Below are 23,340 nucleotides of genomic sequence, written 5' to 3'. Positions count from 1 at the left end.
GTAAATACAGGCAATAAAACATCCATCAAAACTTGAACTATTACAGCCCAAACGTGTAAAGGTATCACATGGCCGAGTTATCAGTTTGTTTAATTCATGGAACACCGAATATGACTCCTAATATAAAATAACACACCAATGATTTTTTGCAAACCGACATTTATCAGTTAGGGATCAACTAAGCATTTCTTTTGAGTCTTCTTCTTATATATTTCTATTACGTTTATAACATCACACATGTTAAGGACAATGAGGTACTTATGAAAAAAATATATACATATGTAATAATAATATCTTAAGGGTACCATCACGCTGCAATATAATCGAAACAAACCGCGGGTCACAGCTAGTATGATATATAAAGATTGTGAACTGATGTTACTTCATATGTAATCAATAAATAATTTATAGTATCATTGAAATCAAAATTAATTAATGGAAATTATTTAATGAGTAAGTTAATAATTTGTAACTCCATTTTCCATCGAGCGGCTATCAGTTAAATGTTTTAATGCCTAAACAAGTTTACTTTAATTTAATACTCATGACCTCTATTAAGATTTCAACATAACATGGGGAACGATTTGTTATTAATCATTTAACTGCAGTACGTGTATACGTACTATGTACAAAATTGCGATATTTGAAATAGTTTAGGAATGCGCTCAATTCTATATTTAACTCCAGTTAAATATTGTGACAAAAAATCTTTTGTACTATCACTGTTAGGAATTAAATAATGCGGAAACATATGACAATTATAATTAATCTAGTTCATTATATCTGAGAAATTGCGTGAATAGAATACGGTTAAAACAAAAGAGTCTTTGTGTAAATGTAAGATTTCACTAGAAGAGTCGGTAATGGATTGCCGAGCTATTGTGATAAAAAATACTTTCGCTTAGTGGTCACTACTATCGGTACAATGTGTGTAATTATGTGAACAATAATATATCTTACCAAACTAACTCCTACTCATAGGAGTAGTTTGGTTAGATATATTTTTATTTAAAAGTTATCTAATTTATTTAGAGGCCTGGCCTGACCAATTCAGCCGCTCGCATCATGTAGATGGCCTTCGTGACTTCTAATTCTGACATAAATGGAAAATTAGATCAATAAAAAAGACAAATAACTCCGCTACAATTACATACATAGTATGCATTGTAGTACTACTTGATCAAGGGTTGTAAGTGTGCCGTAAAAGGACTTTTTACTTGCACGTACGCTGTGTTATAAATTTCCCAAAAATAATAATAAAGTAAACTAGCTTTATACAATGCGCAAAGGCGACGAGAACTTGGAGAAGCTGATCGTGGTTGGTAAAACAGAAGGGGAAGATCACGTGGCCGTTCAGTGAAAGACTCATCCTCCACTGTAAAAACTGTACACTGTCATAAGAGAGGTACTGGACAAAAACAAGTGAAAACAGATAGTCCACTCCGGATGATTCCTGGCTGACATCGATGCTCAAACATGAGCTGCCGATTGCAGAGAGAGAAAGTAGCTTATAAATTGTATTATTTATTATATTGTATATTTTCCACAACCCTTTATTTCTTTATTATTATTAGTAACTGTTTGCACTGCTTTTTGTTAAACACAAAGTAAATTTCAATAAATATGATCAGTCATGTAGAACAGCATAAAACCTTTTGAAATAAGTTTTTACTAAACTTCGGTAGGCTAAATTCTCTTTATACACAACAATGAGAGCATTGTGGAAATTGGCGACTAGATTCAGGTCATAGGTATGTATATTTTTATCTATTTTTAAAACTACATTACTTACAAAACCATTTTTTTTATAAATTCACACTCCTTACGGCAAGTTATTTTTATTTGGTATAACATTAATGTTTTATTCTTATAATAAAACGCTTATGATTTAATAAGCACTTAGCTTGTGAAACCTAAATATTTGATGAAAAAGCCTCAAGGCATTGATTTTAAATGTAACAAGGTAATCGGATTTAGCGTTGCTGTTTTTGGTCCGCAGCTCATTAAATCTAAACTGCGGTATAAATAATCTTACTGTATGAATGTTAGGCGAATGCTACACGCTCGATATTTATCGTGATATTTGGATCGTGATCCAAAATTACGATGTGTAGTACATGCGTATCACGATCCGTGATACGGATCGCTGGATTTCTAGAAATCTAAAAATCCACGATCCGTATCAATTATCGTCGATAAATATCGAGCGTCTAGTCTCTGCTCGATATTTATCGCGTCAGTATTTATTCTGCCAGCGATGGAAGAGGACGCGCATATATGGAGGCGGAATAATATAGAGAATTCATACTTGTATTAGAAACATTACCTATAAGTATAGGCTGATTTACACGTATTAAGTTGCCAAGTCTTAACTAAATTTTAGGTAACCGTTTACACGTAAAAATACTAAATAATTAGTTAAACTCATTTATTCGCTCAAGATGGACGACCACAGAACAAAATATTATAGGATTTTCTCTTCCTGATTGGGGATTTACTGTATTGTATGCTCCAATACATGATTGTGAAGGTTCTGGGGACTCAACGTAATACGTATTTGAAGAAGGCGAAGGAGTAAAACGGCTACTATTATTCTTTGGGGAAGGGGTTCTACTACTGTTCATTAATTGTTGTATACGCATATCGGACAAATAGTTTTGGATATGTTTTTGAGCTTCCAGCGCCGAAAGCAAAAGCATAGCTTTGCAATGACTCCGCCAGCTTATGCTTTTCACTTAAATTTAACTAAATTTTGCCTGTCCAAACGTGTCAAGTGATTAGCCACGCCCACCAACTTAACCGAAAAATAGACAAAATTCTATTCTACCTTGTTTAGTTGCAACTAAATTTTAACTTGCAACTTCTTACTAAATTCACTGTTTACACGGGTTAAGTTACTTAAAATTAAGTTAATATTTAGTAAATTTTTAGTCAACTTAATACGTGTAAATCGGCCATATGGGACACCTCAAATGCAAACTAGGCAAACTACAGAAAATAATTTAAAAAATAACAGATTTGAAACGATCTGGTGCTGCAGCGGAAAATGTTTACAATTCAAAGTCTTGGATATTGATGTATATCAGCATATACTGATAATAATAATAATAATAATGGCAACGCAAGCTTTCTTAATATTGTTACTCATATTGTAACACGAAATGTACGAGTGTACTCAATGAAATTTACCGTCGTACTGACGCGATCCGTATCGAGTGTGTAGTATACTAAAAAAATACAAGATAAATATCACGATAAATATCACGATAATTATCGAGCGTGTAGCATTCGCCTTAGTAATGTCACATGATCTGTATTTTAATGTCAATCAATCCAGAGTAACATATGCGTGGTTCTAGTAACTAACAAACCATTGTGTGTTGTACAAATATATTTGTAGCCGCGACGTTATTCAATTAAAATGTATTTCGTTTAAAAAGAACCAATCTACATTTATTTAGGGGGTTTGTATTTAAAAACCTAAAGTTGTTTTAACAAGTTTATCTCTTTTCTTCGTGGCGTTAACACCATTTTACGGACAGAGACAAATCGTTACTTTTACGTACGTACATTAAAAACTGTATTTAGATATACATATTTTGTTTTCGAAAAAAGCAATTGAATGGAAACAAACAGAAAGCACAGTGTAAGTATTAAGTGTAATGCTTACTGCAGTTAGACATAACGTTGCAAATAAAAAGTAGGAAGTCATAAGGTAGTAGGTACTATTGTTTCGAGGTAAAGCTTCCCATAAAAAAAAATATTTTAATACGATAAATGTAGGTCACCGTAATGAATGAATTTACCTACTTCGTTAACGATGTCTGTTGAATGTTATTATGTTTCCACCGTATTGTATAATCACAGTCACAAATATGTTATAATAATTAATGATTTAATGTGAAAAATGTTCTTCTATGCTATCTTGAAACATAATAGGCCTTGGAGAAAAAATATTACAACAATGCAATTAATAGCTCTTTCAACGTTTGCTGTTAATTACAGTTTTATACCTTCCGCCCTTGTTCTGTGAAAAAATGTGAACAATAGCACAAGATAGTTATTGTTAATATCTCCGCGAACCAGCAGCAGGCGCAGGGTCGGCACTCGGTCAAGGATTGCCTGTACTTCTTACCCGATTTCAAAGTTTTATGCCAATATTAATTTCCATCGTACAATTCTGATCTTCAGTGGAAAATCTTTTAATAGAATTTCGTTTATATCAATATACATATGTGAATTAACCTACATAGTAATAATAATAATTAAAAATGGATAAAAAGACAACTAAAATAAATTTAAAAAGTTTGGCAGCAGTGTATATTTAATGCTTTTTCTCGCCTTTGGTTGGTTGGTTGGTTGGTTTGTGGACTCGTTTTCCGTACTTAGACGCTCACTAGGTCCGTTGTACGTGAGCCCTGGCTAACTAAGCCAGCCTAACTCCTTCCAGAAGCACAGAAGCTTCCTGGGTACTTCGCAGGCTTCACGGAGCGACCTCACTGTTCCGAGGATTTCTGTACGTTGTTTAGCCACAGCCTCGCATTCCAGGACTACGTGGGTGACTGTTTCCTCTGCGTTGAAACAGCCTTTTCTCGCCTTATAGCTATACTTGTTCTATAAGCGTTAAATTCCGATTTGGTTTTGCTGATACTATTTAAACTAGTTTCCTACTTTCCTATTCGTTTAGCCTTGAAAACGTTACGTTCATATGTACACAGTGATAATGAAAAAATTTTTTTAAGTTGACTATTTTTATTATGTGCTGTGTTCTTGAAATTTTCTCCCATAAAAAATCACCTCTCTGCTCACAACTAGGCCTTTTAAATTTCAACGTCGAACCGCTAAACGCCTTCTCTGATAAATAATATTATGAAACGAGAGAGCAATAGACACAATAAGATTTACTACATAAGTGTTTCCTCGACTTAATTCCACACTTTCACCGTTATTCGTAATAATTGGGTTTGATTATTGCGACATAATTATACGAGAATTATATCAATGTTCTCGATATTATCAATAAACTAACAATTGAATTGTTTACGAAGCATTTCCTATACATCTAGAGTGTAGAAAATTATGTATATATAAGTATGTAATATTAATGGGCGCAAACGAGAAACGTATTTATACTATATTCGTATTTATTTTTCTTATGGAAGTTGTACACATTTCGGTGTCTATATAGGCGCTATTGCTATAAGTATGGAAATCTTTCGTCTCTTTTTGTCATAGCATGTTTACGCTGTGTTGAAGCGAGACCGAAAAGTGTTTGAATTATATGTGTATAGTGTATATTTTTTTATGAACAAGTATTTATAGACGTCACTTTCGTTTTGTTTTTATTTAGTCACGTAATTTACTGAAATGGATAGTAATTAATTTAGTTTCTTTCATGACTGTTTCCTATTAAATTACAATAAGTTTACGTGCGTACACACCTCCACATACCTATATAAAAAATCTCGTGTTTTTTTTTTAATACAAAAGAAATAAATGCCAATGTTATATTAATTAAATTTAAAATATTTACGTTTAGATAATATTCGATGTGGTAATAATAAGTGATCCTTATATTAATATAATATAAAATGCATTAACGCTTGATTAAAAGCATTTAGCGGTCATTTTTGTTGTAATCGTATTTTTTGTATTACGTAACTGTCATTACACTCAGTATTTACTTTGAAAGAAAAGAATTCAATTTTATAAATGTCAAGTGTTGCATAAATTATCTGTAATTAGGTACGCTTTACGAAAGTCTGCCTTACATCTGTACATGCGGCTCACTAAAAATATATCAAATAAACTTAACGAGTTTTGTAAAAGTTACGTAGCCGCTGTGGACAATTTCTGTATTGACTTTTTTACCTAGTTGGCTGAACAAAGTCATTCTTAATTATCATTAAATTCGGGCTCTCAAAAGAGTAGTATCAACTATGGAACAATGTTGGTTTGAACGCCTTTCAACCCTGAGTTTGTTTAAGTGCGCATTTAACACTCGCTCGTACGGTAAAGGAAAACATCTTAGGAAAACAGCATGCCTTAGGCAGTTGTGCCACCAACGACGAGAAAACGACTAACTATCGGCTATTTTCTCGCTCACGAAACGTACAATAGATATACTTTTCGTTTGAACTAAAGAGATGCATATACAAACAGTTGATCGCTGACTGTTCACACTGCCGGCGAGCACTCGCTTCTCTAGTTTGTCGCTGAGCGACAAAAGCTATGAAAGATAACACTCGCTCGGCGATACTCGCCAAGCGATTAGAACTAACGCCGAGTGAGCAACCAGTGGTTATTTCTCTACAGTGCGTTAATATGAATTTTGAAAAATCATTTGAATTATCATTGTTATCTAGTTCAGACGACGATGATGATGAATTCTATGAAAGGATTTGCGAGCGAGTGATGCGAGTAATCGCCCGCCTCACTCGCACACTCGCTTATAGCCGAGCTACACAAATATCGGAACTACGCACTCGCTCCCCGCGTCTCGCTAACTCGTTTCTAGTTCTAGCTCTACTCATTACTCGTTAATCATTGCCAGTGAGACAAGTGTCTTAGGGTGGGTTGTTTCAAACCATTTGCTATCGTTACTTACGTTCGTTAAAATTTGACAGACTCGTATGAACTTTAACGTATGTTAACTTGTTAGCGTTGCTTCATTGTTAAAAAATGAGTTCGTCATTGTTAATGGGGTTGCCTGTTTGCGTAACGCTATTTTGACCTAATGTTTTATGGGATTTTTTTTTAGTAATAACAACATTGATAAAAACAATGTCATTTGATACATTCTGTCAAGTTTGACATCGATGTTTATTGTTTTGTACGAAAGGATAATTTTAAAAAGTGTTTAATTTTAACATAAATAATGGGAACCTTTTCGCCAAAGTAAGTATAAAGCTATTATTTTATTATTATATTGAATGAATTGAAAATGAATTGTATATGCGCAAAGTATATATATTATATTGAAAGATATAGTTAGAAGTGTATTTATTTACGTGACTCATTGACTTTCAGAGAACGTTCGGTAAATTTTGGAAAAGAAGAGAAGGACAGATTTAGAAATTTAATAGAAAAACATAAACACATATTTAATAAAAAGAAAGACAGTTCTAACAATTTGCAAAAAAGAGGGCATGGAGTGCGATTCATGCAGAATTTAATGCCCTTTCAGATAATAAATATGAAAAAGAAATTTTTGGGTTGCGTGTTCAACATCTAAATGAGAAGAGGAAGAACGATGAAATCATTTTTAAACTACAAGAAAAAAAATTACTTACTATTAATTATACTAAAGGGATGTAAGATTGTATGAAACTGCCATTTCTAATGTAAAATGTATGAAAAGTGGTACTTATTTACCTTTACAATAAAAAATAAACTTACTATAACTTGATCAGAATTACTTGAAACTTAGTATTAAATGCTCTTCAAAATAATTAAACAGTTATGAATCAATGTTATAAAATTAGTGTAAAAAATAATAAAAACTGTAAAAAAATAGATTTTTAAGATGAATTAATTCTTATGTGCATAGGCAGACATAACTATGTAATGTTTTAATTCGGTAATAAAAAGGCATATTATTTTTGTCAAACATTTTATTTCTCCACCAAAAGCATGCAATAGCAATATAATATGTTAATCCTTCACCATATTTCACATCCATACCATAAAATAGTTATAATCTGAAAATAAGACAGCTTTAAAATTATAATTTGAGATTTGTTTTCTTTGAAGTTCAAAATAATCTAAATATTTACATACCTTGCAAAACCACCCATACACCCATGCCATAAAAAGTTATAATCTGAAATATATCTTTAATATTAAATTTGCAATTTATTTTTTTGAAGTCAAAAATAATCGTAATATTAACATACTTACCTTGCAAAATAATTATTAATCAAACCATCTCTAATATTAAATTCGGAGGAAACAGAGTTCAGGAAGTACGAACTACGAAGTTACAAACCAAAATTTGACGATTACCAATGGTTCAAGCACTGGTTAACGTAAGCGTAACTTTTTAACGAACGTTAGCTGTCATAGATTGTGAATCAACACTTTTTTTGTCTAACGTTCGTTAGCGCCATTTTTAACGGTTACGTGTCCGTCAAAATTTGTTGATGCAACCCACCCTTAGACCGAATAATCGACGGCGTATCAGTCACGGAAGGCAGATCACCTACTTGCCTACTAGGAAAATAAATGATTACGAAATATGTACAGGAATCTGAGGCCCAGATCAAAAAGCTTGTAGCGCCATTGGATTTTCATGACTATTATTGAAAAATATAAAACAATTCCTGCAACTATTTAAGATTACTGGTCTCCTTCAGACTAATCATAAAACTATAGACCAATAGTCGTTGTTTAATTTTCAAGTAACGAATTATATAAAATAATGTACCACGTAACACGTAACTATTATGCATTGACCTGCCCATAGCTGCCCACCTGCTACTTCTCTATTAATACCTAGGTAACACTGAAAATTTTTAGAATTGGCCAGTTAGAAACATTGCTTATGAAAAATTTTGAATTTCAATTTTAGAACTCTTTGGTAACCTAATATTGTATTAATTTGTCATTTGTTTTTGTGAATTGGCGGCAAATCTAAAACACTTGTTACACGTGAAAATTAACCTAACGCGAGAAAATGTTCGGTTAAAGATTTACCACAATGCCAACTGTTTTATATTTTAAAAATGCAGTCAACATTAAAGAGTTTGTGATGTTACCTATAAATTTATGATTGTAAATCAATCAACAACTTTAGGGCGGTCTTTTAAAATGTCATTATTTTTGTTCAATTATGCAAACGTTGTCGCTAGCGAATACTGGTAGAACATAAGGCTATATGGCACTGATAGCTTTATAATCTGTTACAACCTATTTCTAATAAGAGATACATACTTAAATCTATTTTTAATAAAGATTTTGTAAACGCGTAAAATACGAGTGCCCCTATTTTTTTAAAATTAAACATATATTAGGCTACCAAAAAGTTAGTCTAAAACGTTTACGTTGATATTAAAGTACCATAAATAATTTAAACTTATCCATAAAATAAGTTTAAATCAATTCGTTCAAAGATATCTGAAACAACTGTCTAAACTTACTGTCGATGTCGTATACACACGCGTTTAGATAATAGAGATAACGTTGCGAAAGAATCTCAAAGTCATAATAAGTAATATTATGTGGCAGCGATTGAGTGTTGATATTGTGGACATTGCATTAGTTTTAGACTTACTATTTAATATCGGATACACAACGGAACTCTGTTTAAATGATTGCACTTTATGGATTTTTACAGTCGTACACATAGAATATATGTGATTCTGATTGAACGCAATTGTTATTTGCATAAAGGTATTGAACGACAATTTGTTGGTATACTGCTTGTCCAAAATCAAGTTAAGGAACTGGTTTTAAAAAGTGGTTTTCTTATTAAATAGGACGTTGAACTTTTTGTCCCACTGTCTTATGTAATTTGCCACTTAATTTGTTTTCTCCTCGTCATATTCATAATATCGTCAATTATAGATTTAATTGAAGATAGCAGTTTTAAAGGCAAATAGGTGAAATTAGAAATTGTAAACGAAGTTTAGATAACAGGCTTACGAATTTATGTATGTACTATGTATATGGATTAGGTTCAATAACATCTGTGAGTTATATATACATAGTATATAATTAATGTGTGTGTACTTTACAGTATTAAACTATACGTAATGGGGACGGCGACTGACTGTATATTTAATTGGAAGTAGCAAAAGAAAAACATACATTCGCCCATCTAACCGCTGTTGCCATTATAGTGCTAACTATAAGAGGACATTTAACTAATAAACTCCATTTTAAAGGTTACTATACAATTGCAACATAGCTTGAATAGCGATTCATTCGAGTTAAATTTTGCAGACAAACAGATTCTTTAAAGATTTGTTTTGTATATAGCACGCATAATAATACATCTTTTTTTCTGCGGCTATTTGCAATGAGCCCCAAGGCTATGAGCGATTTTTTTCTGTGGTGCTGTCATGTGGAGTGACTTCCCATTGAAAGCATCTACTCATCTTCTGTCTAGAGCTACTGCCGGTCTTCTAGCTCTAGAATATGGTGACGTTTTAGTCTACTCATATACTGTCTAATGGTGAGTTGGCGAGCATAATAATACATCTAGAAAATATTCTAAGCAGCCGCGCTCAAGTTTGTAATCGTCTCAAAATGGAGTCAAAGAACTCGATGAAATATTTGAAATGAATTTTTCTTACGTTGTATATTAACTCTATTGAGTTAATATGGTTATAATGATTATGTATCCTCCATTTTCTAATTTCCGCCCTGCCATGTAAACGCTTATAATTAATTAATTAATGCAATTAATATGCTTAAGAACATCTAGTTAAGGACGAAAAATGGTTGCGTCCAGTATACCTCATTCTATGAGACCATTTTAAATATATATATGTATATAGAACACCAATCAACCATTTTATTGACAAGTGCGCTGTATTGATACTTGTAAACGTAGAGACAATCGTTTAAATATATATCCTTATTTTCTTGAATAAAGAACGATTTGGATATAATAATTTATTGGCAATATCGATTAGAATCTTGATTTATACAAAAACAGGATTTATACAGTTGATTAATACCCATGAATTAGAGCCGGAACAAACTGCGAATTAAGCTATTTGCTTGTAAACAAGATGTGAACCAAAAATCAAATGATGATAGTAGGATTAAAATTAATTCAAGTAATATGAGAAGGCAAAGCTTAGTTCACGTAACATAATATTTATCAACGTGTCTTTTCCGTATTGTGCAATGAAGGCTCTCAACGCCGAAATGTTATATGAAGTAATTTTTGTATCATAATTTGCTAGATGCTCCATACTAATATTACTTTAGCAATATTGTATATATGAAGCTTTTGATGGTTTATTATTTTCGTTTCTATATACATACATCCGTTTCTTGTACGTTATTTTTCATAATCGGTCGTGCACGTTTGGCCTTATGCTCTCATCCTTCAATAGAATTAATGCGATATTGTTGATCAATATAATGAATAAATTAATAGTTAAATTTTACATTTGTTGCTAAATATAATATCTCATAACTTATACTATGACAGATACATTTCAAATAGTTTGGTATACTTAATGATCTTCATAATAATAAAATTATAATTGTTACAATTGAAGTCCTGAAATGTATAAATATTACTGAAAACAAAGCAATAATTTAACGCTGCTAAAGGATTATTAAAAGAAACTAATGCTTCCAAGACATAACTGTTATATTTATTTCAAATTTGAGAAAGAGAGTTAAAATGAGTGTCATACAACTTTTTGTTAGTTCCTACAATAAGTTTGAGTAGATTAAGCGTTTGTATAACAGAAAGTTATAAATCTAAAGACCTCGTACCTAATAATTACCTTTAGTCAAAATAAAAAAGTTAGGTTATATAAAGAATTGTGTGTTTCTAGTTGACAAAGTTTCCGTTTATGAACCGTTATTTTATTTAAAATTTTTGAAGTTCTTTAAATGATACTTTACCTCGTATATTTTATAGATTTTCTAAACACAACCTGTCTCTTCAGTTCTATTAATTTTTATTAATAAGATGAGACTTTATAGAGACGACAGGAGATTTTGTTTTAATGTTAGTTAGGTCCAAATAAATCTTAGCATCAGCATAGTATGTAGTTAGAACTCGCTTCAACTATTATTATATAATACATAACATCGTTCACACAATTATCACACAGTAATCTCGTTTCTTAATGTTAACTGGCGTGTTATACGTTGAAAGTCGTAATGACACTAGCCCTTTTAAATACAGTTATGCTTGTACCTTTTTTTATATGCCCATAAACCACGTAACACACATTATTCTAGAAAAAAAGTTTTCTCATTGGAAGGAATTATTTTTTAAAATATTTTACTACTTTATTGACTTCAAAAGTACAATTATTTCGGACAACTTCGTTGTAAGTATTGAACTCAGTTGCAATATGCACTTAGTATTATGAAATAATTTAAAAATTTCAATCGATATCCATTAGCTTCTTTTATTTATGCGTAATGCTACATTATGTGGGTAACCTAGATATATCGCGTATACCAAGCAATCTCGTGAAGGTACAATCTGCCACTCTAAACGATTGCACCGTTGCATTCAACTACATATTTACATTCCAACTAAAATGTATATATATAAAAACCATAGTAAAATACCGTTTAAACATCGTGTAACGCAAAGATTTAAAAAGTGATAAGATAGCATTTGTGTAATTACACACTACCTCCATTATATTATAAGCCATATAAAAACATCAACTCCAGAAACTCCTATTGTTATGGCTACATAGACGATTGTTCTTAATTCCTTAAAAGCCCTTTGTTTTGTGTTGAGTTACCTCGTATTTAGATAATATAGTTGTGATGTCAGTGCCGCCGGTGAATAATAAACTTTAGTGATTGATAATGTTGATAGCTGAAGATAACGGTAACTGCATTGTGGTAAGAAAATGCTTCAACCGCTGTTTCCACTCACCGGATTCAGAACATATTTTCAAAGAAGTCCTCTTCAAGGCCTATCGTAATGACATATACCCATGTTATAGCTATATAAAATGCTATTTTTTGGCAAAATTTTATATTGCATTAACCACAACTTACTATGCTTTTTGTCAACTTAAAATAACGTCCTATCGCCGGTGTCGAACCTTTTAATGGAACAAACACATATTCAATATGTAGTATGAATTCATTCAGTATCACTCTCACACATATAATATAATAACGGGTAAATAAGTAGGAAGAATGTTGGGTTACATTAAGCGAAATGTATAAAACAGGCATATCCGTCTTTAAGATAACACTATTGTTCCTCTATGAAATATATTATCAGGGGCAGTAGGCTTTAAAATTCAATTTGCATATCTGCATAGTTTCGTAATTACACTTTCCATGGAAGAATGAGTTAATAGTTTAAACAGCTCGGCTTAGTGGCGAATAGTAATTAGTTGCGTGACTTTCTCCGGTCGATGTCAATCATATCCAATTGATTATATCACTGCTTGTGGATATCCGGAATTTTTTGTCCATTAATAGATTTTATAAAATTGTAATTGTTTTATATAACCGTACCTAACGTAACATTTGTTATTTTAATACAAAACTGAGTAGTAGTGAAACGTACCCAGAGTCGTTCTTTATAAGTAATTAACGACTAATGTAATGACCTACGATTCATTAAATTTGTCGTTCTTCAATCGTTTCTAAATTCTGATTTGATTCAATATGAATGAAATCAAAAATTCATCATTTTCATTAATTATTGACGATTTGTGATAATTTTAAGGATTTTTTCGTTATTTTATATGTAGTATGAATATTCGCGACAAGACTAAAAGTTCAAAATTAATGAAAAATTTAATATCTGGAGAAGGGATAGCTTAGGAGCTTGTTTATTTATATTAGCTAGGTATTTTGTTTATATTTGATTTGTAATTGGCACACGTTCAGAACCTTGAATTAAATCGTTGATCATTTGCGTAATCGACTTATAAATGCCGACGTGTCTAATTACTCCGCCCTTTCGTTTTGCATTACTTTCCAATTTACTGTCATTTACATGTTTTGTTGCTACATTTAAAATCCTACGTTCTTCCTTGCGTAATTTTACGTTTGAGTTCTTTTCGAAACGTAAAATTATGTGTTTAATTATTATACTTATCAACAGTAGCACTACTTTTATAAAGAGGTATCAATCAAATACACTTTGTCAATTGCTTAAGTTCTAAAGATAACAAAATTGATAGGTTCATTTATTTTTTCATTTTACCTTCATTTTCTACCCATATTAATAAAACATTGTAAAAATAGTGTAATATATATAGATATCTATATTATAACATGCCTTATGTAAAGCTTGTTTTAATTACTCGTTTACACCTCTTAAAAGCAAACAATATAATACCTACGACATATGTAGAGCACGAGTTGGCCTTCGATTAAAATTAAACGAATATTTCATTTGATTTAAATAATCCATAAATGGCAACATACAAATTGCCGCATTTTGCTCAACATATTAAATGCAGTTACTTAGTTTAAGCAATATTATCTCGATGAAGGCTCGATCTGCGCGTTTTCTAGCCCTTTAGCCGACCCCTGTCTTCATGTCACAAGGTCCGCGTTCACATTAACCGAGAAAAGACAGCTGTAATCCTCATAATTATTGTATAAAATTACTTGTATTGAACGTAATTACTTAGTAGCGTCTAAAATGTCAGATCAAAAAATAAGTAACGTCTCCTTGAAACAATATAAATCATGTCATAACATACAAAGCATATACCAGTCTCAAAACAGTAGAAAAACGTAAGCGAAGCTGAATACTCAAAACATATTAGTTCAACGCAAACCTCCTTTGTGAACTTATCCATTATTGAAGAAAGTTTTGTGCAATAGATGCTCGTTGTACATTACAAAATGACAAGGCACTCTTAAGATACAATATTAAAAGGCCCTGAGCCAAATCCCCGTCGTTAGCGACTAGTGAGTGCCATCGTCGACTTTAAACGCCTACCACGACGCGATCAAGATCTGCCCCACACAGGACAACTTGGTACAATAAACCAGTCCTCTACTAAAATGCTCGTTGCATAAGAAATCCCAGTGGCATTTCATAACAGAAAGTCGAACGGTCATTGTTGAAGCAGGTATTAGTGACATTAGCAAGGAATATAAGCAAACATTACGGGTCTAGAAGCACTGTTATGTTTTAAAATTAAAATGGAAGTACATATATGCTCATGTATGGTTACATAACGTGGGAAGTTTCTGATGTTAAGTATAACAACAAAATTATTAACGTAGGAGGCATATTTGCGTCTATGATTACGCTCTACAGTCTATTTAATATTTCTAGCAATTTCGAAGTCAGATTTCAAAATGAGTTCTAAATAATGATCAAACACCGGGTTAGTACATAATATCTAAGAAGAAATTTGCAAAATGCATATTATAATTGCTTTACGACTGGCCGGTCGATTTAATAAAATGAATGCTTTAATTCTGCTCTAGTTTTGCAGACAGCGCCCATAATTTTAAGGTAGATTTGCGTAACGTGAAGCAGGTTGTACCTCCTACCAGCGCAATGCAACTATAACATAAACAGGTGACAAAATTAAATTGAGAGAACAGCAGTTTCGTACAACTACGCAACAATAATTTTACGTTTATAATGATATTGTACAATAACGTTCAAATCTATTTCAATTATGCATTTCAAGCATAAGATAAAATCAATTTATGATATTAATTAATGATTTAGTAAATTATTTATGTTAACAATTTTTTCGTGTTTCCTGACCATAGCGAGATGTAAACTAATTTCTCACTACTATAACACTCACCCTATTTTCACACAAATGTTTTAATTCTATCATATTATTAACTTCTTTCTATGGATGTATATTCTAAGTAATTCTTTAGAATATACATCCATAGAAAGAAGAATATCAGTATTTGTGTATTTGGCGTACAACAATGATTATTATCAATTCTTATAATACCATATTATCAACTTAGTTAATATACCTATAAAGATATATTTTTTGAATAACTTTTGATCATGAGTCTGATAATAGCAACATTTATACAATACGCCCATAAATGTTTTCATAAAAAAAATTCTTTTGACATCAATAAATTTGCAAGGATGATAAATAATATAGATTTTTATTTGTTTCAGAGAGCAGTATATCTTCAATATATTTGAGGTTATAGTGAGTACCTTAGAGACAAAACTTCAAAGAATAGAAAATTTGGATAAAGCCGTTGAACATCTTATGAGAAGAGTAGAGGCTTTAGATTCGCGAGTTAACGATAACATTATTAAAACTGACGCAATAATATCTAAATTAGGAAACCTAGACTTCAAGTTGTTTAGCAGAATTAGACAAGATGAAGAAGAAATTGTGACTGAAAATGTTCACAAAAAACATAATGATAATAGAATAAGCAACTCTCAATTACTTGATAAAAAACTAGAATCTTTAGATCAAAAAGTATCTGACATTGACTCTAAACTAGTAGGCCTTAAAACCCAAATTGATAATAACTTTTTACCGGTTGATGATATTAACGCTGAAGCAAGTGAAAAAAAGCCTATCAACCTTAACGTTATCGAAATAGCGAAGGGTTTAAATACAGAGGTCATAAATGAAATAACGAAAGAAGTAGATCAATTAAGAACATCAATGACAACAGTTGATAGGAAATTGCAATTCCATATTAACCTTGTTTCAGAAAATCTAGGAAAGGTCTTATATATGATGGCAGATGTTCACGCCGCTATAGTAGAACCCGAATCAGCATCAATTAATGTCAATAGCATTTTTAAAAACCGTAATGCCACAAGTACACCTTCGCCAGTTTCTAAAACTAATAAAATAGATACATTGGTCAACAAAATTATACCCATGATGAGCGTATCAGAGAAAATGGATGAGGTGTGGGATGTGGTAGTTGGCACAAAAAGTTCTGTAGATGATTTAGTGCCAAAGTCAGATGAACTACTGACTCAAACACAAAGACAAGAGCGAGCTATTGGTCAGATTCATAATGATTTACGTTTAAAAACAAATCTCATTATTGAAAATCTAGATATGGTTGAGAAACGATTAAAAAAGCAGGAAGATGATGTAGCAACCCTCGCACAACGACCAGTGCCGGCGGAATTATTACTAGACCCGACTATAGATCGACTAGTAGAGTATGGACCCAACAGATACAGAGTAGACGAGCCTTCAACAGATCCAAGCACAAGTACAGCTGCCTTTACTACGCCATCCATTTCAACAGCTAATAATAGGTGAAACCACTTTCTTTTTTGGCAACAAGCGAATAGTTAAAAATGCGATTGCAATTGCGAATTTTGTTTGCGAAATTTTAACTTAGAATAAGTTATTGTTGTATAAGGTTACAATAGTTTCATTTTACATAAATATGGTGTCACGTACAGCCCGAGCAGTCCCAGTAACTCAAGCACAAGTTCAAGCAGCGCAACGGCGACGGTGACCCCCGCCAGCACTGGACCAACGAGCCCTCGTCCCACCAGCCGTAAAGGCGGCATCATCTTTCCAAGCGTGAAAAACAAACCAATTATTGGCAACAACACATTCGCTTCGGAAATTGTCGCCAACTATAAGGATGTTAAAGTGAGTCAAATGTTTTTGAAGATAGCTCTTCATATTTACACTGGCTTAAAGCCGTACCTAACCTTCATCATAAAAACTGTCTTACTTTAACAAAATGTATATATTTAAGTACAGTGTAATCCATTTCATAATTGAAACATTTTTTGTGGAAATATGATACTCGTACTGCTAACTGAAATCGTTAAATGTGATTAATATTTTACCAAATTATCAATTAATTAAAACAGGTTAAAACCAAAATTCTACAGATGGTATTTTAATAAGTTCGTTTCCAACCTGACTGTTGCATTTGCGGCCGTAATGTGGCTAAGTACTCAGAAATACATAAGTTATCAACCAGCTACCTGCTCTCATACCTTTTACGTCTTACGCTTGAGCAATAGGGAACCAGTAATACTCTATATTAAATATATTGGCCAACAATTCTCTATAATTCAATTCAGACTCTGTTATTTATTCCTGTTGGGAACACATACATTTGGTTTAATTATATAACTGTTTTTGAACATTGTCACGATTACTATAGAAATTTCTAGTGTGATTGAGATCGAGAATGATTGTTTGAGCAGAGTAAAACTTAAGATAGAGCCAAAATGGTTTTTTTTTATTCTTTACCCTAATCGTCAGGTTGTGATTTTTTTCTTTCAATACTACTTATTGAAATATATTAGATATTTTATTACCGATGTGTGCAATCATAAATATTTTATATTACAATAATTATTTGTACACCACATGTAAGTGTAAAGCGATTTATATTCTTAGTTCTTACTCCCTAAGGCTTTGCGGCTTGCGCAAGACATATCGTACTGCATATTTTACGCTATGCGAAACTATGTTATCGTTATATCGAATTCCACTATAAATTCGATTAATTACGGTGACAATATAATTAATTCTTCTCAGGGTTATTCCTGTGTGGACCTGCTGAATGCTGGCATGCGAGATTCTGGCGTATACTATCTTCAGATTCGTGGTACAACGTATTGGTTCCTCAAGGTCTTTTGTGAACAAGCTATAGCTGATGGTGGCTGGACTGTAAGTGTAATACGATTAACTTTTCCTTTCTTCGCAACCTATCAAAGGATTGAGGCTATGCCACCGCGTTGGTGCTACAACATACAAACTACATACAACTTCATCAAATTCTATAAATTGACAGTTTACTTCCGTGTTAAAATTAAGTACTCATACCCTATTAACACGTTCACTGCGGCAAGTAAAATAATAATATTTCATCAGGTGCGGCGGCGGGCCAAAATGCGCCCCCAATGATATTTCCGCCGGTGCGTGGCAGGTCTTTCTAGACCCAACAGCACTAGGATAGATAAAATTGCTATATCTTTGTGGAAACATAATATATACACCTTTTTTTTGTATTGTTAGAATCACCTTGAACCCAACTTCCTTAGGTTTGATTCGCCCCGGGATCTGGCAAACAGGAAATGAGAAATAAAGCAGGAAAAGCGGCAGGCCGATATCGACCTGAACCGCACTAGAATATATTTTTAGTAGTGATGGGACAGAGAAATATCGAAAATAAAACAGAATTATCGTAAACTCAACTCAAACTCAAACTCAAAATATCTTTATTCAAGTGGGTAACCAACTACACTTTTGAATCGTCAAGTTAAATTAATCGTAAATTTACATTTACTACTAAAGGAACTGAAAAATTTATTTATTTACTTATGTATGCCTGTCTTGGAAACAGAAAGACTTTTATTTTTCTTAGTGGAAAATATTTCTTCACTGCTGTCACTATCACTGTCAATAACTGCTAGGCGAATTACTCTATTTTCCAAATTTTTTATTTTTCTTGTACTGCTTGCCATCGTTGATTATATCGAACGCTATGTTAGATCAGTTAGATAGCACAACACTAACTGGTCGGGCGCGCGCTCTGTGCGGTATCGGGTCGCCAGCTGCCTGTTGGGTGGGCGGGCTGAAATAGGCCCACTGCCGCACTCAGCGGATGCAAAGCAGCGTCAGTGCGTGGTAGGTCGATAAAAGCCTGCCGTTATGTTTTGATGGGGAAAACCTACAATTTTGACCGCAAGATGAAATATATATTTGTCCCTGTCGAATTTTTACAAACACCTGAGATAATCGTTACGCACCAGCGAGAGGGACATAAATTTCTTCGTCCGCACCAGCGGAAATACCGCGGCAGGCTGATATCGGCCTGTTACGCAGTGAACGTGTTAAAAAAAACTATTAAGGTTTATAAAATTTTACAAATCTTGGAATAAATACTATACTAAATTATTATTAAAAAATACTAATTTATATTTAAGGTTATACACCGTCGTGATGATTTCGGTACACCTGCTGAAAATTTCAACAAAGATTGGAGTGATTATAAAAACGGTTTCGGTGATCCCAGCAAGGAATTTTGGCTTGGAAATGAAAACATATATATGCTCACTAATAACGATGATTACATGCTTCGCGTAGAACTGGAAGATTTTGATGGTAACAAGAGGTAAAATCTTTCGAATTCCTTTTACACACATGTATAGTCGCTTTTACTATGTCAATGTAAAATATCAAATATATTAGTCACTACTAGCGGACCCGACAGACGTCATCGTTTCTTAACTATGAATATTAATTTCGAATTGGTATAATTAACTAAATATAAAAAAATATTTCAGAAACAAAGTGTTTATTATTCTAATGCTTTTTGATATAGGTACTTACAACATTCTTTGTTTGTTTTTCTGGACATCTATAAATTCAATAGAACTATTGTATTCTTCTTTATAACCAAGTATACCAAGTGTTATGTTTGTAACGTGTAGTGTCTATCCAAACTTACCAAAACTCCATATTAAATTGAACTTTTAATATTATATGATAGTTCTGAACTTACGGTGATGTGCACTAAGAAATTAATTGATTGTTAAAAATCATAAATTAATTATTTTCTATGTATTTTATCAATATCTCTGATCAAAGCATTTGTTTTAAACGATATTAATTTTTCTTACATCCTCTTTAACGATATTTGCAGCACGCATTCTGTCAAAGGTTACATCAAAAAAGTTTGAATTGTAAAAGCGCTATGCACTGAAGAAATGTTTTTGCTATCGTAACAAAAGTCAGGATTACTTAATATAGTGGTTAAGTATTTTTAAATTTTCTAATTTTCCGCGCAATTTACTTAATTTACTTTTTTTTTTTAACCTTCTCCTGACAATAATAAATACAACAAAAAAATAATTAGCGAAATCGGTCCAACCGTTCGCGCGTGATGCCGTGACCAAGGGAAATAGGGATGAATTTTTATATACGAGTATATACAGTATAAATATAAGAAGCCATGTGCTCTAATAATTTGTTTTAAACTTTCAGATACGCACAGTATTCGCACTTCAAAATATATTCTGAAGCGGAATACTACAAGCTTGAAATAGATGGATATGAGGGGAACGCCGGAGATTCCCTTAATGACCCCTGGTACGGATCCAATAATAGCCCCTTCTCAACTTACAACAGGTAAGAATCTGGCTCTACCCAAACGTCTAAGATTAAAATAAAAACTTTGAATATACGGTTTACATTAGTAGTACAAAAATCAAACAATCAAAACCTGTCAACATAATAATAATTTATAAAATACAGAATAGTAATAGTTTAATCTACAATTACGCGGCCGTCAAAAAATATTCTTTCCATCCTTCTTCAGCATCCAAACTAGGACTTAACATACTTTGCTGTCTTAGCTATGATAAAATATGAACAGAATGACATCGCGCAGAGACCGGTATGTCCAACCCTCAGACTTGGAACCAAAACCGATTTGTGTCATGCACAGAAAGCTAAATAAATCATGTATCTTTTATATTAAAATAAGTATTTCGAAAAGATAACCTCGCTTATTAATTACAGGGATAATGACAGATCGTCATTAAACTGCGCTTCAATGCTGAAAGGTGGTTGGTGGTGGAAATCATGTGGTCGCGGATTGAATGGATTGTATCTTCATGATCCGCAAGATCTTACAGCCAGGCAAGGTAGGTACAAAAATGTACAATATCGGGGCCCGACTACACTTATTGGGTACTGAGCAAAATAAGCTAATTTAAGAGGGTATCAAAGTCTATAAATCTTCAAAATATAATTAACAAAAGGCGTACATGACCTATAAACGTGACTTTGATAGTTAAATAATGTTTTGTCACGGTACTTATGTTTAAAATTAAATGAGGATGATAAGAAAATATCTATAAATTGCTATTTGAGGCAGATTATAAATAATGCCGTTAATGAAAAATACGATTGTGTGGACAATCAATATAGCGAATCAGCATAATTAATAAATGAAGAGATTTATAATTATAGATAAAATAATAATAAAATCAAAAATTTCAGGTATTGTATGGTTCCGTTGGAGAGGCTGGGATTACACGCTTAAAAAAGCTTCTATGATGATCAAGCCCAAAGGTATTCAACCGGCAACGTGAACACTCACTCATTCCCGAACTATTTTCGTTTCTTATTAGCCTGTTATCTGTTTTTGTGTGGTACCAATCAATACTCGAGAATATCAGAGTTACACTCTTTATCATTTTTTAAATTTAATAACTTAAAACATATTTTATACAATGAGACAATCCGGAAATCTTAAATAGAACTTATATTGTCTAAATGTCCATAATCTATGATCAACAACAACAAAATAAAACTAAAAAGATATGCAATATTAAGGCCAGTATATTCGATCACTCAGCACTAAAGCCTCGTAGAGCAATTTATTCTAAATTTGACAGATAAATTTTTTGAATTTGACCCTTTTTTTAAACCAATGTTTACTAAATTTCATGAAAGAAGTTTTATGTTTTTATGATTGAGTCTATTGGTTATATTGGTAGAAGATGTGATCATTGTCAAAAAACATCTATTTTGAATATCCTGCCCTTAAAATCGGCTGGTATAATAATATTTAGTACAAAAATGTGTTGCTAAAATGTTTAAGATATTCCAAGTATTTTAAAAATTGGTCCACATAATGAACCTAGATGGCTACTGATGCTCAAATAATAAGACGATAAATATAGAGCTCCATGTAAATAATATTTAAATCCTCACAAAATTGTCATTCGCCATTATATCACTTATCTTTGTAAATACCTGAAAACTGAATGCGCCACTGGGCCCACACAACTTGTACTATTCATTAATTTATTATTCATAAATTGAGACATTTTTCATAAATTAGAATTATGTTAGTTATAAGAAATTGTTTTAAGATGTACATAACTGTAAATTTATTATACTTATGAATAAAATAATATAAACAAAAAAGCGTGCACTTTATATTTTATCCATTATATCACTTATATTGTGATATAACTATATCAAGTTTCTATATCTAAATCAGGGATCCCGCTCTATCATCTCTAGAAGTTCCTGCCATGCCCTTTTTTTGCTTCAGCAATCGCAATTCGTAGCGCCTGTTTAGCCTCTCGGAATGCACAGTGGGTCGGCTTTCCTTCGGCACATAGGGGATGCCGTCTGCGAGCCCTAGTGTAGAGGCGACGGGTAATAACCCAGACAGCCCGTAGCTGAGCGAGCTCCACCGACCACCAGAATACACTTTGTCGGCGACGTCCAGGGCGGCTTCTTTGCATCGCGACGTCGGATATGCACTTCAGAGCGTCATGAAACCACATTGCCTCGTTTTCGGTATTTATAGGTTCTGGATTGGGGCACCAAGCTGAAACAGTTATGGCTCGGGCATAAAACTCGGGCTGATTTCCGGATACTATTACGGGGCGAGAGTACGAAACTGGATATAACGGTGATCTGATAGGGTTGCAACCCCCGTTAGGACTTCCCAGCCCCAGCGGAACAGATGTTGACCTACGAATGTTACATCTACGATGGATTCTCCGTTCGCACGCACGCATGTAGCTTCGGAGGCCCTGTGTGTTAGGTTAGGTTATTCTCGTTACGGAATTTCTGGATTCGGTCTCCACGCTCAAGGCCCGCGGTAAAAGCTATGCAATAGCTTAAATAAAATATCGAGTGCGTCAGATTTTCTAAGGGGGTGTTAAGTGAATCTAAACAA

General features: G+C 32.8%; 1 protein-coding gene and 1 long non-coding RNA gene across 2 annotated transcripts in view; both read left to right on the top strand.

The window, feature by feature from the left end:
• Positions 1-22,555, top strand: part of LOC125062235 (angiopoietin-related protein 2) — a 42,068-nt gene extending 19,513 nt beyond the window's left edge. The window contains exons 2-8 of the mRNA XM_047668009.1: positions 15,797-16,918; positions 17,069-17,264; positions 18,171-18,302; positions 19,562-19,749; positions 20,622-20,765; positions 21,159-21,283; positions 21,642-22,555. Of these exons, the coding sequence (XP_047523965.1) occupies positions 15,797-16,918; positions 17,069-17,264; positions 18,171-18,302; positions 19,562-19,749; positions 20,622-20,765; positions 21,159-21,283; positions 21,642-21,733 (1,999 nt within the window). The 3' untranslated portion in view covers positions 21,734-22,555. The remainder of the gene's footprint in view (positions 1-15,796; positions 16,919-17,068; positions 17,265-18,170; positions 18,303-19,561; positions 19,750-20,621; positions 20,766-21,158; positions 21,284-21,641) is intronic.
• Positions 6,572-7,084, top strand: LOC125062265. Its single transcript, XR_007119212.1, has 2 exons — positions 6,572-6,897; positions 7,030-7,084. It is a non-coding gene; the product is annotated as an uncharacterized LOC125062265 (long non-coding RNA).
• Positions 22,556-23,340: the final 785 nt, after the last annotated feature.

This window comes from Pieris napi, chromosome Z (genome assembly GCF_905475465.1).
Source record: "Pieris napi chromosome Z, ilPieNapi1.2, whole genome shotgun sequence".
Taxonomy (NCBI): Eukaryota; Metazoa; Arthropoda; class Insecta; order Lepidoptera; family Pieridae; genus Pieris; species Pieris napi.
The sequence above is the reverse complement of the archived record's forward strand: the minus strand, read 5'-3'. Positions and strand labels throughout refer to the sequence as shown.